The 20013-nt window shown below is 42.1% G+C and overlaps 1 protein-coding gene across 1 annotated transcript in view; it reads right to left on the reverse strand.

Moving 5' to 3' along the window:
* Positions 1-3986: 3986 nt before the first annotated feature.
* Positions 3987-20013, reverse strand: part of CENPJ (centromere protein J) — a 63848-nt gene continuing 47821 nt past the window's right edge. Inside the window, exons 10-17 of the mRNA XM_066369113.1 lie at positions 18406-18648; positions 14207-14291; positions 9397-9461; positions 8082-8201; positions 6340-6480; positions 6178-6262; positions 5977-6097; positions 3987-4632 (exon numbers count right to left, since the gene is read on the reverse strand). Coding sequence (XP_066225210.1) covers positions 4440-4632; positions 5977-6097; positions 6178-6262; positions 6340-6480; positions 8082-8201; positions 9397-9461; positions 14207-14291; positions 18406-18648 — 1053 coding nt within the window. The 3' untranslated portion in view covers positions 3987-4439. The remainder of the gene's footprint in view (positions 4633-5976; positions 6098-6177; positions 6263-6339; positions 6481-8081; positions 8202-9396; positions 9462-14206; positions 14292-18405; positions 18649-20013) is intronic.

The following is a 20013-nucleotide window of genomic DNA, read 5'->3' on the forward strand; positions in this document are numbered from 1 at the left end:
TTCTTCCATGGTAAATATGTCTTAATTTGCCAAAATCCGTTTGAAGCTATTTCTAGGGTCCCTATTAACTTTTTTTTTAAGTGAGCGAGAGAGAAAGAGAGAAAGAGAGAGAGACAGACACAGGCAGTCAGGAAGGGAGATGGGAAGTATCAACTCATGGTTGCATCACTTTAGTTGTTCATTGATTGCTTTTCATATGTGCCTTGACTGGGCACTCCAACCGAGCCAGCGACCCCTTGCTCAAGCCAGCGACCTTGGCCTTCAAGTCAACAACAATGGGGTCATATCTGTGATCTCATGCTCAAGCCAGCGACCCTGCACTCAAGCTGGTGACCTCGGGGTTTCGAACCTCGGACCTCAACATCCCAAGTTGACGTTCTATCCACAACTGACATTCTATCTGCACAACCACCAGTCAGGCTAGGGTCCCGATTAACTTTCTAAAGTGCTTCTATACAACTCCAGGTGCAAAAATGCTTTAACTAAAGTATATAATGTTGTAAATACTAGAGGATTAATTTCTAGTCTTGTTAAAACGTCTTAGTGATGTCACAACTAAGATAAAAGTAATGAAGTTAGTCTCCTGTAATCAAAGAACTTTGTCAATGAGGGAAACATGTCAACCACTAATTCGTGAGGTGAAATGAAGTCAGTCCTATGAAAGGGATAGGTAACTTTGGAGCGGTGCCAGAAGCAGGAATGACGGGGGTACAGTGTTAGGTCCCCTTAGTAGGCACTCCAGTACTTACAGTGACGGACAGGAGAGGGCCTTTGTGCTTTCCCCTAGCAGATGAGCAGGAAAGGTCAATCATAGAAAGGCTGCAATGACACTAATGTCACAGCTATACTGATTTGGTGCAGCATACGTGATGCAGCAGAACCTATATCCTAACAAGACTAGGGATCTGTGGTATAAACGTGCTTTCTCCTTCAGAGCTCAGAGTGTCACAAAGGGGAGCCACAGGCAGAACCCAGGCTGCACCCGTGTATTATATAGTGCAGTGAATTAATATTGGAAAACTTGACCAAAAAAAATTCTGTACTTCTGACTTCTGAGTATTATAAAATCTAAGGACCCTCGCCCTCCCTTCCAAATGGCAGTCAGCTGGAGAGGTGTGGCAGCCCCTTCAGATGACAAATTCTCTTTGCTATCCCAACCCTCACACTGCTGTCTCAGCACAGCCTGTCCTGATTTGGGAACCCAAGATTTTGGGATTCAAATGAGCTTTGAATGAAAACAGTGCTGTTACGAGAGAGCCTTTTGAAAACCTGGGTAAGTGCCTGGTGCCTGTGTGTGCAGAATGGTGTAAATAGCTGCACCCAGTTTCACTCAAGCCTCTGACAGGAAATACAGACAGGTCAAGTAAGTGTTCTTACAGACACACATTTATTCACCTCTGTGAAGAACAAACATTCAATATTTAGTCAGTTTCTGCTTGATGTGTAGAATGGAAATGAATTTTAACAGGGATAGTAGTATTTAAAGCCTGCTGGCTCACTCTAGGAAAACTGGAGAAGAGTTACATTTTAACTAAAGTAGGAGGGTGGAAAGAATGTAGGTTAGCAGGAAACCATCACATACCTTTGAAAGTATAGTATAAATTATAAATAAGCTTGCAAATGCCTTTTCCGTCCCACCAGATATAGGCAGCAAAGACATTATTGCATTTTCCTGACAACAGTATCTTAATTTTAGGCTCAGGCACCAGAACAAACAGTGACATTATATGAAGATAAAACGTTACCCAGTTCATATGTCATTAGTAGAAATGGGGCTTGCAGACCTAGATGAATGATGTAAGTGTGACTTCTTGTTTACCTGTGTAGTTGGCATAAAGCAGGTGACTAAGATAGCCGAGATTAATGCTAAGTCACCCATAAAAACAGCTTTGGACTTTGCTCAATTTCTCAAAAGAATGACAACAGAGCTCAACAAGAATCTCTGCTCGATTTCTTCTTCATAAGCCTGCTCACCAGAGTGCCAGCAGCAGGGGTTCCCTAAGTGTAAGAGGGCTTGGAGTGGCTCGCACGACCACCCCCGTGCCAGCTAGTTCTGGGGTAAGGAAAGCAGAAGCAACAGGCGCTTTACTGAAGCACACAACAGTATGGGATGCGTCTGCACTGCGGGATAATCGTCCCAGTAACTTGGGTATCCACGTACTTGGGTATCCAGCTGTCTTTGTCCAGTCACATACTGTAACAAGTGATTCAGGAACTACATTAGATTTGAACATTAAGGTTTAATTAATACACATTTTGTTTTTCAGGTTTACCACCCACCCAGAAGAAAGTTTTCTGTTGTATGTTGACCGTTTCAGGTTTTTCTTGACTTGTTCTGCAATAATGCTAGCCCTTTTCTCTTTTCCCCTTACATGTTGAACACTGTTAGAAATTGTTTGAAAAATAGTTAATATTTGCTTTCAAAATTTTTTGCCTTCCTATAATTTTAAAATACTTTATACCCATAGGTGGAAAAACCATTTTAGTTCATTTGTAATGAATGTATATCAGCTTAAGAAATAAGATATTATCAGTAGTTATAGGCAACTGTAGTATCGCTTCCCCAATCATTCTCTTCCCTGTAGAAGTGAACACTACCATGAATCGGAGTTTACCATTCTTATGTAGGTCTTAATAATTTTTACTGTCTATGATGCACCCATAAACAAGACAGTGTTGCTCTGTGTAACTTTTTCATGTGCGCAGTTCACAATTAATTACCTTTACTTTTCGTATCTTATTTCCACTGTTTTCCCGTACTGGTAAACATAGTTGTTTTCTTTACTTTCACTGTTACACCATCTGTGCACGTAATTTATTCTATTTCTAGATATTTTTAGCTTGTTGACAATTTTTTCTCAGTTACAAGTATTATTCTGTAGGAACCCTTGTGTCCATGTGAGAGCTTTTCCGGTGTATATACCTCGTAGTACAAGGTGATGGGCCATTCCTTTCTGAAAAGGGTTTTACCAGTTTGCTCCATCACCAGTATTTGCTTGCCAACACGTGGTGTGGCCAAACCATTATTTGCCGTATATACAACTAGGTATAAAAAGGTAGCCCGTTATAGTCACTTGTTTATTCACGTCCCTTTCCATTTCTCTGTGCAGTTGTTTGCAGTCATCTTACTGAATTGTAGGACTCTCTATATTCAGATGTTAACCCTTTGTAGGTATATGTATCTTTTCCTAGCCTGTGGCTTATCACTCATTTTTGTGGCACCTTTAGACAAACAAACTTCACTCATTTATTAACCTTTTAAGGTCTGTGCTTTCCATGTCTCATTTTAAAATCCTTCCCTATCCTGAGGTAATATATATAACCTTATTTTCTTTAAAAAGTTTTAAACTTCATACTCAGTTCTTAAATCACCTGAAATTAAAACTTAAGTTTTTTAAAAATTGAGTCATTGCCAACACTATTGTCATGCCGCACTCGTGGGTGGCTTGCCCTTCCTTCAAGGACATCTTGCTTCTGTCAGCCGGCCGTCTCCTCCAGGTACCTGTGGCTGATCAGCTATGCCCCCTTCATTCTCAAGTGTCTCATTTTCACCAGGTGACAGCGTCACCTTAATTTGTAACTGCTGTCTTCTCACTGTGAGTTTATCTGTATTCTTAGAATAAATTCCACCTGTTTTTACCTTCCCATCCAATTACAATTAAAGAACTTCTGTAATAGATAAAATGCTTTAACTTTAATAGTACTTAGGCTGACTAATACTTTGAATGATAAAATTCTTACTCCTTGAATAAAATTTCTGTGCAAGTTCTTGTTCTATGGCTGATACCTGATGGAAAAGTTATGCCAGATTATATTTCTTATACTAGTTTTTTGTTGTTGATGTTTTTGTTTTAGTGAGAGGAGGGGAGGCATAGACAGACTTCCACATGCCCCCCGACTGCAATCCATCCTGCAAGCCCAGTAGGGAACGATGCTCTGTCCATCTGGGGCTGTTGCTCCATTGCTTGGCAATAGCCACTTTTTTAGCTCCTGAGGCAGAAGCGACAGAGCCATCCTCAGTGCCTGAGGCCAACTCACTCAAACCAATAGAGCCATGGCTGCAGGGGTGGGGGGTTGAAGGGAGAGGGGTGCAGACTGGGAATTGAACTGGGACATCCTGCTTTTTATAAGGATCTCCAACCAATAATGTACCCACTTATTTTTAATGTCTTTAAGTTTAATGTCTTTAAGTAATACTTTCTTTACGTGTTTAGCTGTAAAAGACAGAGTAGGTGAATTAAAAATGAAAGCTGTCCTTGTGCATTTTGAACATTATAAAAAGTTATAAATTTCATTTTATATTCCAAACATAATCTTGTCCATTTACAGACACACACACACAACATATAAATTAAACCACAAAATCCACAAGAAAGGTACATTTTTTAAGCAAGAAAATCAAGTTAGTGTTATTTCCTGATTAGTCACATACAGGATCATTACAATTTTGTATCCATTAGAACATTGCCATCCTTGTCTTTAACTCTTACTCGACCAAATGTGTATTTTGTTTCTTGATGACCGTTTGCATAAACAGTTTTCACAGTGCCATCTGGATACTCCCGTCTCTTGAACTGCGCAGTGTGCAGTTCTCTCTGTCCGTTAGTAAACTCGATGATTTTGCTGCCATCTCTGTAAATTTAAAATAGAATTTAATTTCCTGTCTTTTTCTCTGCAAAAAACCTTCTTTGCAAATTCTTCCAGTGTTCCTGCTGTCGATGGGTAAGCCCAATGATCAGATTAGCACTTACATTTACCCATAAAACAGTGTTGTTTTTTTTTAAATAAGTTGATGCTTTCACCACAAAATGCACAGGTTTCTTTGTTTTTCTAAATGTATGTGTGTTCTGCCTCTAAAAAACTTAGGCACTGTATTAAAATATGGCTTTCAGTTATTCTTGTCATAAAGTTAAAACCCACCTGAGTGCTTATTTGCATCAGGCTGGAGAAGGGAAAGCATGATCAGACTCGAGGCCAGTTAGGAGCCAAATATGGGAAACATTTAATACCATATTAACTAAGAGTGTTTGTGTGTCTGGGACATCCACACTGGACCCAAAACACAGGGCTGTGAGTGCAGATGAAGCAAAACTGGCCAGGAGTGAGCAGCACCTGGAGATAGAGAAATCCATGGAGTTCCTCTTCTTGTTTTTACTACTTCTGTGGAAAACTTCAAACATTCAAAGTATAATGTACACATAAGATTTCTCTCCAGTTTGAGAACAAAATGCTGTGTATTAAATAAGTACCAGATAAAGTACCAGACACATTAAGGGGAAAACATCATCATCACCGAAAGAAGTTCCTACATTATTTGAATTAGTGTCTCTACTTATTCATTGTGGCCAAGTTTATATCACAGAAGCCAAGTTACTGGGTGCTTAACTATCACTCTAGGACAGGAAGGGTGACAGACCTTCACCATGGTTTGAATTAAAATGGTGACAGAAGATGCTCATCACTGTGGACTGAAGAAGTCGCTTGAAGAAGGACACTCAAGGATAAAGAAGGTTGTTGATTTTAAAGGGGGGTCAGGGTGGCCAAGGAGTTCTTACAAGCTAGACAGGAAGGTCAAGAAAATGAAAGCATAAACAAGAGAGAGAGTCCAACTCAAACACAGTAGCCATTGTTCGATTATCCTTAAAAGTGACAAGGCAGCTTTTCCTTCTGTGTCTCATTCACTATTTTCAAATTTCACCAAGTTTCTAAGTCCTTGCCACTCTCCTTTCCTGCAGTGCTCTATAGACTCCTTTCATATCTCAAAGCGAAAGACTGTATTTTAGTACCTGTTTCTCTCAGACTACCAATAGTTCTAATTCCAAAATGCTAAGAACACTCTCAGCTACTCTTTCTTTGCTCACTTCTAAACTCACTGAAATTTTCAGTGATTTGTGCAAACATTTTAAGACTTTAAAAATTCAAATAATGAACCATGAAAACTGGAAAAACTAGAAGCAAATTGAACAGGTGTCATACCGTTGTATTCTCACAATGGTGCCGTCTGGGAAAATGCTTTCTTCTTGTCCATCAGCAAATAAATTTTTGACAGTCTGGTCAGGAAATGTGATTTCTTTCCTTCCATCTGGGAAATGTTTTTCTGTTTTAAAAAGGTTACTATAAATATTTTATTTTTAAAGGAAGGGCAGAATTTAATAAGAGGGTGGGGCTAGTTTTTACCTATCTGTCCACTTGAGAAGTGCAGGACTTCTAGTCCCTCAGGGTAAGTGGTGTGAATGGTCTGGGCAGCTGCGTAGTAGTAGATCTGTAAAGACAGAGTCACTGGGGCTTTGCTTCAGAGACGCTTATTCTACGGAGAAAACCAGCCCCGAGGAAACCTACCACTCTCTCATCTGGCATGACTCGCTTCACATCACCATTGAAGAACGTGATAGTGACAGTCTTCCCATCTGCACTCACTTCTTTTTGAGTTCCATTTGGAAACAATATAACACGGCACCCATCCTTCTTAATCTTTTCTATCTACAAGAAAGAAAATATCAGTATATAAGATCTCTCCCTGAGACCACATGACAAAAATATCCCTCATTCTCTTCTTTTCCTGATTGCCTACCTTGAAGTTTTTCATAATAAACGTAAAACATTCTCTCAGGAGAGAAAATTAATAAACACATAACAATCAACTTCAAGTATCAACACATCACCATCCTTCTGTCACTTTTCCCCCAAACAAACCTTTTGATGGAGTTCTTTAAAGCAAACTGCAGACACCACGTATAAACACTTCAACAGATATCTATAATTAAAGGATTTTTATTAACAGAACCAAATCATTCTCACCCCTATCATTCCTTCATCATATCGTAACCATCCAGTTTTCCCTAAATTCACACACAAAAAAGGATTTTTATAGTTCATTTTAATCAGGATCAAAACCAGGTCCACACACACTTAGTTGATGTCTCTTAAATCTCAATTTTTAACAGTCACGTCCTGTTCCCCCTTTTTAATATCAACTGTTGAAGGAACTGTGTCACTGACCATATAAAAAAAACCATGTTCCAGGACTGGCAGATTGCTTTCCCATGATGGTATCATCTAACAGTTCTCATAACCCCTATATTTCTTACAAAAACTAGTAGTGAGATCTAGAAGCTTGATCAACTTCCAGTTGAGTTATTCTGACAAAAAGACATTGTAGGTGCTGCTGTGAGCTTCCCATGGCCACCTGTTCAGAAGTTCCGTATGCAGTGCCTCTGGCCACACCAGTCAGTTCTACCAGGAACCCATCAACCTTTTACCTAGGGTTTCAGGAGGGGCTGATGACTGCTGCCTAAATCCTTTCCTTCACTAGAGGCTGCGGTCTGACGGGTCCCTGTTTTCTCACTCCCTTTCTGTCTCAGCTGGAATTGTCCCACAACAGAAAATCTTTCCTCGTCAACAGTATGTTACCCTAACACAGAGTTTGCACAGGAAAAGTCTACCTACTACTTCATTTTGACTTGCTCTTTGTCCCTTCTTGTTACTCAAGAATGGACTATGGCCTTTTAATTTCAATTAAAATGGATGAGATTAGGGTACTTGGAAAAATAAGTTTTCTATAAACCCGAGGAAGAAATTCCCTGATCATCTCCCCAGTAACAAACCCTATTTATGTCCCTTCCCTTCTCAATTCCCCCTTTGAGCTGGAACACCCAGCAGGCAGCAGCTTTCACGCTCAAAGCCTTCCCTAGGGATGGGGAGACCCTGCAGGCTGACCCGGGGACAGGCACCTGCTCCGGGCCCTGTACTCGGGAAGGCTGCGGGCGGCCGGGGGGTAAGGCTTTCCTCACCACGTGAGGCTTGCAGCTGTGTACGGAAGAAAAGGAAAGGTTTGGACAAAGGGACAGTATTCTTCCTTTTGCTGCACCTCTAAACTAGAAATGGAAACTAATGCATGTTGTATATTGAGCATTTTTAGAGGAGTTCAAAGATTCAAGCCAAGGTTATGCCCCAAAGTAGTCACATTCTTAAGCCCCCATCAACAGTCTTAAAGATCAATTATTTTAGAATCTAAGTGTTTCAACTCTATTTTAACCCATGTTTATTTTTTATAGTATTCTCTTTATATATTTGATTCTAACCTTTCCATCAGGATGACTGCTTTCTCCCTGAATTTCTTCTTTTTCCTCTTCTTCTTCTTCCTCTTTATATTCAGGATCTGGGAAATCCACTGATACAGGGTGCTCCCTGGGTGAGGCGGTCTGTAAAGACAAGGGGGTATCAGCTGTCCTGAAGGACATGTAATAACATTCAGGCCACTAAAATTTAAACTTCCTATATTTTCCCATGTATAAGTTGCACCTTTTTCCTGAAAAATTTGGGGTCTCACAACTGGGTGTGTCTTATACAGTAGTTGTAGGATTTTTTACTTGCATTTCATCCTTTTTTGTGCTTATTTTTGCACTTGTTGAAGATAGTGATTCGTCATCAGACACAGATAAGGACAAGCTAATGGATACGAGTTTTGACAGTGATGAGTTGTATAAATTTTATGAATAAAACTTGAATTCAATAACTTTATGTAATACATGTAATACATTTTTTTCAAATTTCAGGCCCCCAAATTAAGGTGTGTCTTATACATGGGAGTGTCTTATACATGAGGAAGTACAGTGTATCCATAAAGTCATGGGTGCACTTTTGACCAGTCACAGGAAAGCAACAAAAGATGACAGAAATATGAAATCTGCACCAAATAAAAGGAAAACTCTCCCAGTTTCATACCTATTCAGTGCAGTTCGATGTGGGCTCACACACAGATTTTTTAGGGCTCCTTAGGTAGCTATCCCGTATAGCCTCTACAGACTCGTCACTGACTGATGGCCTACCAGAACAGGGTTTCTCCACCAAACTGCCAGTTTCCTTCAACTGCTTATCTCACCCAGTAATGTTATTCCTATGTGGTGGTGCTTCATTATAAACGCACCGATATTCACATTGCACTTTGGTCACGGATTCGAATTTAGCGAGCCACAGAACACACTGAACTTTCCTCTGTACCGTCCACATCTCAACTGGCATGGCCGTGGGCTGCTCTGCTGTATATATGGTATTACGTCATCATCTGCGCATGCACACATGCTGCCACATCATCCTACAGAACCTGGGAGGATTTTCCTTTTATTTGGTGCAAATTTCACATTTCTATCATTTTTTGTTACTTTCTTGTGACTGGTCAAAAGTGCACCATGACTTTACGGACACACTGTATAGTACTTCCAAAAGACAGTTTCTACTATTATTGTATAGGATCTATGGCTAGTGTTTGGTGTTAAATAGAAATGATATATACAATTCTAAGTAAAAAGCCTCCTTAGAAACTTACATCAGTTACTTGAATTTAAACCTGAGTCATCTATAATACATTTGAATATATAAAAATATAAAGATATTTACTTGTCCTGTATTTGAACTGCATAAGTCACAAGAAGGCACAGATGGGGATCTCTGAGATGGATTGCCTGTTAGAATATAATTGTCAGAGTTAGTTTTTTGTTTTTTAAAGTGACAGGAGGGGAGATAGACAGACCAGGATCAACCTGGCAACCTCAGTCTGGAGTCGATGCTCATATCAACCAAGCTATCCAAGGTGCCCCGGGCCAAATCTTGAATCAATCAAGCCACTGGCTGTGGGAGTGGAAGAGAAAGAGAAGGGGAAGGGGAAGAGGAAGCAAAGCAGATGGTCACTTCTTATGTGTGCCCTGACTGGGGATCGAACCCGGAACTTCCACATGCTGGCTGACAATCTACCCACTGAGCAAACAGCCAGGGCCAGAGTTAGTATTAATATTTAACTGAAAGTTTTAGAGGGGTGAACATACAATACAGAGTTCAGAGATGTGTTGTAAACTTGGGCACCTAAAACCAGTGTAATTATGTTAATCAGGGTCACCCTAATAAATTCAATAAAAAGAAAAAAAGCTGAAGAATAAAATCAAGTAAATTAATCCAACAGTCTTTCTTAAAAAAAAAAAAAAGAAACATTTAAACTAACAATATGGTCAGAGTAATAATGGCAGTGAGAGATAACCTTGATGTTGAAATTTCAACAAACTGAGTAGCTATAAAAAGGAAAAGAACCCAAGCTGGCCTCACAGGCTTGCCTGAAAAGATCTGCATGTGGAATCGACTAAAGGCAGAAGGGTGGACAAGGGTGGCAGAAGATAAGACGCACTTGCAGTCAGGATCCAGAGAGGAGAGAAACCTGGACTGCCTAGGATTTGTCTGCCAGATCTCTGGGGATGAGAGAACCCCAGTGACTGGGTTTTCTGCCAGTAGGAGCAGAGAGTTTGAGGGCCAGTTAAGGAGATACAGCTGCGACAGAACAAGGGGTCACGGCCAGTGTTTCCGCAGGCAGCCGGCAAGCTCACACTTGGCACAGAGACAGAGAAAAACAAAGTGCAGCCCCCCCCCCCCCCCGCCCAGACTCCATATCCTCATGTGGTATGGATACTGGCAAAGACATAACCAACAGCTAGTTAGTTCTACAGGGCCACTCTTTCCCCTGTTGAGATGTGGAAAGGATTGCCCAGAGAAATAAGATCACCTTGCTAAAGCAGTAAAGACCCACTCAGCACAACTGCAGCGCTACCTCCATCACTGCAACAGCAACATCTCAGCAGAGGTCAGCCTGGGAATTTCACAGAGCTAAATCTTGTAATCTACTGCTACCTACTGGAAGAAAAGAAAAAACCTCTTGGAAGTGAAAAATGATTTTTCCTTTGAAATTTGTGTTTTAATTTTTTTACTTTATTTTTTTTGTGTTGTTGTTTTGTTTTTGATTATTTAGGAGGGTTCTTTGTTTTTTGAGGTTTTTCTCTTTTTATTATTTTTTTTCTATTCTTTTTAAAAATATTTTTGTAGGTGTTCTTAGTTTGATTTCTTAACACTATCACTCTCAAATGCAATCAAGGCAGAAGAAAACTAACATGATGGCTATCCAAGAGACACAGAGCAGAAAGAAAATGAAAAATCTGCAGAAAGCAATCTCAACCACATGGAAACCTTGGAATTAAATGAGCGAATTCAAAGTTGAAGTTCTGAAAAATATTCAATGAGATATGAGAAAACATGGATAGGCAATTTAATGAACTCAGAAAAAAAATTAATGAACAAAAATGAATACTTCATCGAAGAGAATGAACTTTAAAAACAGATGAAGAACTCAATATATGAATTGATAAATGAGTTAGGAAGTTTAGCTAATAAAACAGACCAGATCAAGGAGAGAATCACTGACATCGAAGACAGTCTACTAGAGATGCTATAGAGATAAGAGAGACTCACAAATTTACTGTTTTTAACTTTTTAAAAATTCATTTCAGCAAGATAGAAAGGGAGGGAGGAGAGAGAGAGAAAAAGAGAGAGAGACAGGCACATCAAGCTGTTCCTGTATGTGCCCTGACGGGATCAAACCAGCAACCTCTTCAGGATGACGACGCTCTAACCAACTGAGCTATCTGGACAGGTCAAGAGAGATTCACCAATTTTTTAAAAAGAGAGCACTAAGAGAATTGTCTGACTCCATCAGAAAGAGCCCTATAGGAATAATGGGTATATCAGAACAAGATGAGAGGGAGAAGGAAATGGAGAGCCTATTCAAACAAATAATTGATGAGAAATTCACAAGGCTATGGAAGGAGTTAGATTCTTGAATCCAAGAAGCAAACAGAACACCTAGTTACCTAAACCCAGACATATCTTCTCTGGCACATTGTAATAAAAATGTCAAAAATCAATGACAAAGAAAAAATCCTCAAGGCAGCTAGCCAGAAGAGAGTGGACACAAACATTCAAAGTACTGAAAGAGAAGAATCACCAACAAAAAATACTGTATCCATCAGAGTTGTCCCTCAAATATGAAGGACAAATAACTCCTCCAGACAGACAGAAGCTGAGGGCATTTACCACCAGAAAATCCCCACCGCAGGAAAATACTCAAGGGGGTTATTCTACCTGATACAAAGAACAAAACAGCATAAAACTAGAAGCAAAAGCTCCAACAAGGTTAAAATATAAACAACAATGACATAAAAGGGGAGAGGACAAAGCTCTGAAGTAGCTAAGGAGAATGGAGTTTAGAAGCACTCATAAGACAAAGGACTCGTATATAAAACTTTTTTCTCAACAACTTAATGGTAACCACTCATGAAGAAAACAAAACTGAAACACATTATGTAAAAAATAGAGGGAAGAAGCATAGAATACCACCAAACAAAAAACAACGGACTGAAACACAAAAGAACCAAAATAGACACAGAGCTGCTAGAAAACAAAACATAAAATGGCTATAGGAAATCCTCAAGTGTCAGTAACTACCCTAAATGTACCAATAAATACACTAAACTCACCAATAAAGAGGCACAGAGTGGCAGATTGGATCAAAAACCAAAACCAGCTATATGTTGCCTTCAGTGGACATATCTAAGCTGCAGGGACAAAAGTAGACTCAAAGTGAAAGGTTGGAAACAATTCTCCAAGCAAATAATACCTAAAGCAAGCGTGGCCGTACTAATATCTGACAGTGCTGACTTCAAGACAGCAAAGGTAACAAGAGACAAAGATGGCCTGACCAGGTGGTGGTGCAGTGGATAGAGTGTCAGACTAGGATGCGGAAGACCCAGGTTTGAGACCCCGAGTCTCCAACTTGAGCGCAGGCTCATCTGGTTGGAGCAAAAGCTTACTGGCTTGAGCCCAAGGTCGCTGGGTCGAGCAAGGGGTTACTTGGTCTGCTGAATGCCCGCGGTCAAGTCACATATGAGAAAGCAATCAATGAACAGCTAAGGTGTTGCAATACGCAACGAAAAACTAATGATTGATGCTTCTCATCTCTCTGTTCCTGTCTGTCTGTCCCTGTCTATCCCTCTCCCTGACTCTCTGTCTCTGTAAAAACAAAAAAAGAGACAAAGATGGACATTTTATAATGATAAAGGAGACACTATCTCAAGAACACATCACGCTTCTTAATATCTGTCCACCAAATCAGAAAGCACCAAAAAGAAGGGTGCTGTCCCTGCAAGGCCTTTAAATGACCCTTGGTGTGGGACCCAGGCGCCTGCACCTGGAGGGGCCCACACCTGATCCACAGGGAAGCTCGGATGATGGGACCCCAGTCAGTGAATCCCTCCAGAGCCCAATCTATGGGCCTGGGCCTCAGCCTTCTCAGACCCCTGGGGAATAGGGTGGGTCACCCGCCAAGCCCAACACCAATGGCACCACAGTGGTCGGGGATCACACAAAGCCTGATGAGTTTTCTGACTGTAATCAACTGTGCATGGCCCTGCTGACCATGGGAGCACCACAGGGGAGCTGCAGCTGCTTGCTGGGAAGGTGCTTGCCTGACGCTCCAGGGCACTCGATATAAGCAGGGTCACACAACCAGAGTCATGCAAGCAGGGTCCAGGGCTCTCTGGCCAATGCTGTGGAGATGCCCCTAGTTTGTGGCTGCCCTGACCCCACACTGCCCACACAGAAGACACCAGAGTCATTTCTAGGGACCAATGCAGCTCTTGTCGGCCTGGGCTCTGCTAACTTGGCTGGACCCCACACTGCCAGGAGCCAAGGCCTCCAACCCCTTCCTGCTCGGGGTAGGTAGGCTTGGCCACTGGCTCCTCTGTCACCAACGCTTTCCATCCCACAACCCCTGCTACACTCAACTGGAAAGAGCTCCAGCTCAGCTCTGGGCCTCTGGGCCCAGGGTGCCACCAACATACATCTCTCCCCTGGGCAGGGGCCCAGGCTTGCTCCTGTTGATGTCCCCAGGCCCTCTGGCACCCAACACTAACCCCCTTACTCTTATCAGCCAGGGGGGAGGGCGCTTGGCCTGCCGGTTCCCCTCTGCTCCCAGGGACAGCAGTGTTGTGAGTGCATGTGAAGTAGGCCCCAGCACTCTCCCTCCTGGGGCCACTCACACTGCACCTCTTCCCACCCCCCCACGGCCTCCCAAGGAGAAACTGGATGTGGGGGAGGGGAGGCTGCCCGCCAGAGGAGGAGCCTTCCTGGGCATTAGAAAGGAAGGGACAGCTGTGCCCTGTGCCCCAGTACCCCTCCTCCGACTTCTAGCCCCTCAATCAATGTTGGAGCTTCCTCCATCCCACACACCCTCGGTGAATCCTTTTTGATGATTTTGGCAACTTCAGGAATAAATGGTGATTCTCATGGGCGTTCCCAAAATAAATAAAAGCAAAAAGATCGTACAAGTTCTTACCTTGTGTGGGCAAATTATTTTTCTTGTATTTTTCTATGTGGGTTCCTGAAGAATTTTGAATCTTTTGAATTCGAACTAATAAATTCTATAGTAGGAGGTAATCAAATATAAAATTAGTGTTAGTCTACCTATTAGTATATCGAATGAAACTAACAGAACTCAGATTGCAATTAGAATGTTTTAAGTTTGTTCATTTAAGTTTTTTTTCATTTATCACTATAGATTAGTAAATAACATACACACTCTCTCTGTCTCTCTCTACCTCTGGAAATAGATTCATTCCTCAAGGTAAGGGCATAACCGACAATGTAAAAAGTCTTCTGTGACTATGACCAGATTACCCAGAGGAGAGGGCAGAAACTCATGGTCACTATCAGCAAAACCCCTTTCCTTGGTCTCTCCGGTGAATGCTTCCCCTCAACATCTTGCCCTAACTAAGCCCTAGCTCCTACTGGGAAGACTGTCCACCACTGTCCCTAGCAAGGATGGAGGTTTCTTGCCCTTAGAGTTCACTACCCTACATTTAGAGATAGGGCATATTATGTCCTCCTTGCTCCCCATCACTGCTTCCGAGTAAATTTTTCTCTCCTCCCTACCCACCCCACCCAGCTCCGAGTCTCACGGCCAGTACTCACCCACCATGTACCCCTCCTTGCCAGATGATACTCCAATGCCATAGCTTCGGCTTCCTGACCTACTCTCCCTCCAATCTCAAATTCTAAAGCTAGTTGTTATCATACTGCAACTATCAATAACTGTTCCATTTCAAAACGTTTAAATCCAGAATGTGAGGTTCTACAAAATAATGAGCCTGCTCTATTCAAAAAGCAAGTGGCATGTAGTGCAAGTAATTAGGAGTAAGATGCCACGATTTCTGCAATTACCTTCAAATGGTCCAGCAAAATACATACACTCAATAGACAAAACGTTAACAGTGGTTCAATCTAGGCAAGTATTCCCATGTTCATCAGACTTCTTTTAAATGCCTCTGTCTGAGAAGCTTCTGTAATAAAATGTTTGAGGAGGTGGGGAGGATTCCACTTTCTGACTGCCATACCTTACCCTTCAACTCATTCCTCTGACACCCTAACTCCAGCAATGCTTATACCATACAGGGTCCAAGTCATTGATCCCTGTGATCTATGTCCTGATCAACCTTGCAGGCTATGCCCTTCTTAAACAGGTTAAGTTCATAGGTCACTGACCCTGTCAACTTCCAAGACCTTCTCTCTCTTTGTGGTATTCCCCACCGATGACCACACCTCTCCTAAAACAATCTGTCCACCAACCGACACCCAAAAAGCCAAACAAGAACAAAATAATGTAAATAATGTAAGCCATTCTTACTGAAAGTAATGCTCTTTGACCTACCTGGGCCCTCAACACAGCCCAGGACTCAGACTACACTTCCCAGTCGCTTGGTTTTCCTCTCTCAGACAACCATTTCATGCTTGCGCCCATGTTCTCTGTCCCCATTCTCAGCCAATGGCTGTGCTTCCCGCTTCCCTGAGAAAGTGAAAGTGTCGGAGGGTGAGGGACCCTCCTACCAAGTGGTACCACATACCTAGCTCTCAGCCTGGGTCCAGACCTCAGACCTGTTGTTGGACTCAATCTGCTCATCCCTGGACAAGGCCAGCCCTCTATTCATTCCCTAAATCCCACCTCCCCTCACTTATGAACAATTATTCAACAACTCTCCTCTCCCCCTTTCTCCTGGACCTTTTTCCTCTTGACTGAACCAATTCTACCAATATACTATCACTTGTTAATTTTGCATCTCAAAAACAAAAACAACTTCTACAGCCATTCTCCCTTCTCTTTACGTTTACAGCAAAACTTTTCCACACAGCTCTCATATTCTGTCTGAAACTTCTCCCCATTCTCTCTTATCCAGTTGGGCTTTTATCTTGGACATGTCTCTGCTTGGTAAATCCAATAACCAACTTCAGTCCTCGACTGACTTAGCAGCAGCCTTTCATGCTGTTGGCCACACTCTGCTCCTTGAGGTCCTTTCGCAACGTGGCGCTCGGGACTCCACGCTGGTCTCCATTCCTTCCTACTCCCTGGTTGTTTGTTCCTGCCCCCCAGCTTCTCACACTCTGGCTCAGTAGCCGGACCTCTTCACTTATAGCCTCGGTCAAATCTCCCACCCCAAGGCATCACCACACATTCTGATGACCCAAAACTTCCAGCTCCGACCTGATTTCTCCTGATATATGCATAACTGCCCAGTGAACATCTCCACCTGATGTCAAGGCATTTCAAGTTCACCTTGTCTGCACCTGAGCTCCTAAGGCCCATGGTCCCGAGCAATATGTGGTGTCTTCTTGTGGACTCTCCTAACAAATGGAAACTCTCATATTAAGCAAAAAAACCTGCACTAAACTGGGAAGCCATTCCTGACTCCTTTCTTGCTGTCACACCCCCTATCTAGTTCATCAGTAAGTCCCCCCTACTTCTCACCTCTCAATGCCACTCCCCCTGTCTAAGCCACTATCATCTGTGGTCTGAATTACTGAAACAATACCCCCTGGTGTTTCTGAATGGGCCCATACTACATCTCAAGTCTATTATTTTTCTTTTTTAAATTGATTTTAGCGAGAGAGGAAGGGAGGGAGAGAGAGACAGGAACACGGATCTATTCCTGTTATGTGCCCTGACCAGGGTTCGAACCAGCAACCTCTGTCCTTCAGATGACACTCTAACCAACTGAGCTATCCAGCCAGGCCTCAAATCTATTCTTAAGTCTACAGAAGAGAGAGTAAGTTCACCAAAACAAAGGATTAGGCCAACCCAAGGGCTCCCCATTGCACTCAGAAAAAAAGCCCAAACGCTCACAGAAACTATTAAAGCCTTAAGAAATCTGTACCCTTTGTCGTATCTCTGATTTTATCTCCTATAGCAGTGGTCCCCAACTTTTTTGGGCCATGGACCGGTTTAATGTCAGAAAATATTTTCACGGACCAGCCTCTAGGGTGGGAGGGATAAATGTATCACGTGACTGAGACAAGTGTCAAGAGTGAGTCTTAGACGGATGTAACAGAGGGAATCTGGTCATTTTAAAAAAATAAAACATTGTTCAGACTTAAATATAAATAAAACAGAAATAATGTAAGTTATTTATTCTTTCTCTGCAGACCAGTACCAAATGGCCCACGGATTGGGGACCACTGTCCTACAGCACTCCCCACTCACTCTGCTCCAGCTTTATAGTAAGTCCTACTTGGTAAGTTCTGCAGCTTTAAGTGAAATGATGTATGATAAGAGCAATTTTATCAGGCTAATTGACATAAGTTCCTAAGCATCAACTTTATAACAAAGTTATACTATCCGAGGATCTGCTGTACCAGTCCCTGACCTTGTTCAGCCTCAGGCCTTCCAAGCAGACAGCCTCTAGGCCCAGGGCTCCTGTGCCTGCTCTTCTCTTCATCCAGTTCTCGCCTGGCTTAGCTCTCTTCTTCAGCTGTTATTCAAATGTCACTTGCTCAGTTAAGGCCTTCCCTGGCCATCCTACCTAAAACTACAACACCCCACTTTCCCCCTCCTTGCTGTTTCTTAGTTTCCACCACTGTGTCACACACCATAAACTTTATTTACCTATCTTATTTATAGTCTTTCTCCCATCACTGGAATATTAAGTTCTAAGAGGCTAAGGGCATTTCCCAGTTTTGTTTATTGCTTTATCTGCAGTGCCTAAAAGCAGTGCCTGGCTAATCCGAGTTGTAATCAGAGGTGAATGAAACACCAATTACTTAATTCAGATGGGTCACACACACGACTCTCTGCAAACACTTCTCTTAGCCTGTTTTAACTGAGATTGTCTGCCTACTGTGTGTAGTAATCCCTGTATAAGAATATAGAGATGCATTTGAAAACTTTTTGTATAGCAATACTCAAAAAATGTTTTTAATTGTGATAAAGTATATAAAACAACATTTACCATCTTAACCAGGTTAAAGTGCACAGGTCAGTAGTATTAAGTACATTCATACTGTCATGCAAACATCACCACCAGTCATCCACAGAACTCTTCTTCAACTTGCAAAACAGCAACTCTATCCCCATTCAACACTAACCTCTCATTCTCCCCTCCCCGCAGCCCTAGCAACCGCCCTCTACCTTCTGTCTCTACAAATCTGACTGCTCAAATATTTAACATCTCCCCATAAGTCGACAAAGCCACTGGTCTCCACACCTACCGTGGCCCCCTCGTTCTTCATGGTGGTCCCACAGGGACCCATCTTGGTGCTGCCCTCAGCGGCTTCCACTTTCTTCCAAGCATCGAGTCGGAATCTTTCCATCACTTTTATTTCTTCCCGGAGGTCTGTGTTCTCTCTGATCAACATTTCTATCTGGCTTCTAAGACGGCCATGTGTACTTGACCATTTTGCTTCCTTTCGTTTCAGATCTTCCTGTAAATCTGCTACCTGCTGTTTCAAAGCCTGCCCTCCCACAAAAAAAAAAAAAAAAAAAAATTACTAGAATTAAAACAATGCAATAGGAGGAGATAGAACAGCTAGCCTAGCACAGAGAACCAAAATGGGAAGGCTCAGTCACATTTCGATAACAATGGGATTTTCAGAAAAGGGAATAGGGCTTCAGGTGAGAGTCTCCCTTCATACCATTAGCAAAACTAACTCCAAGAATCAGGAGGAGGAGGCAGACACCACTTAGGAGTTCACTGAAATAACATGGCCATGAGATAATAAAGGTTTAAATTAAGATATTAATTGAAATAGAAGAGATAAATGGGAGATATCTATGAAGAAAAAAATCAATAGGAATTACTTAACTAAAGGAAAAAAAGCTGATGCCTGACCAGGCATGGCGCAGTGGATAGAGTATTGACTGGGATGCAGAGGACTCAGGTTTGAAACCCTGAGGTCACCGGCTTGAGCACGGGCACATCTGGTTTGAGCACAGCTCACCAGCTTGAGCCCAAGGTTGCTGGCTTGAGTAAGGGGTTACTTGGTCTGCTGTAGCCCCCCTTCCCCGTCAAGGCACATATGAGAAAGCAATCAACGAACAACTAAGGTGCCACAACGAAGAATGTATGCTTCTCATCTCTCTCCCTTCCTGTCTGTCTGTCCCTGTCTCTGTCTCTCTCTGTCTCCGTCACACACACACACACACACACACAATGGAAAAAGAGATGAGGTAAAGGGAAGGATAAATGATTCAAAGTCAAAACAATCAGCCCTGAAAACTGACTCTATTGAGAATTTATAAGAAATGGTTATAAATGGTATAGAAGGTTTTAGAAAAATGATTTAAAAAAATTTTTATTTTATTTTTTGTGACAGAGACAGAAAGAGACAGAAAGAGGGACAGATAGGGGCAGACAGACAGGATGGGAGATCCTGGAAATGTCTAGAAGCAATCTGCAACCGTACAAGAGAAATAAAGATCAATGTCCTAACTAAGGCGAGATGGTCAGCCAGCTCCACGCATATATACATGCAAGTTCTGGGGAGTGACAGGAAGCTGAGGAAAGGAGTGGAGACCAGAGCAAGAAGCATTCCCACCCCCCGCCTGAGAGCCCATTCAGCTATGAGACTGAAGGCAATGAGAATCCTGACTGCCTCATTAACACGCACAGATGACCTGACATCCATCTATGCTCACATAAACCTCACAAAGGACAACTGAGTACTGCTCCAGTGAATACATGAATGATAAGAGAGTGAAATTGCCTTATTGCTGACATGGAGAAAGTTATAGTGGTCTCAATAGAAGGTCAAACCTGCCACAACATTCCCTTAAGAGAGAGCCTAATCCACAGCAAGACTCTGTCTTCAATCCTGTGA

This window comes from Saccopteryx leptura, chromosome 2 (assembly GCF_036850995.1).
Source record: "Saccopteryx leptura isolate mSacLep1 chromosome 2, mSacLep1_pri_phased_curated, whole genome shotgun sequence".
In the NCBI taxonomy this organism is placed as follows: Eukaryota; Metazoa; Chordata; class Mammalia; order Chiroptera; family Emballonuridae; genus Saccopteryx; species Saccopteryx leptura.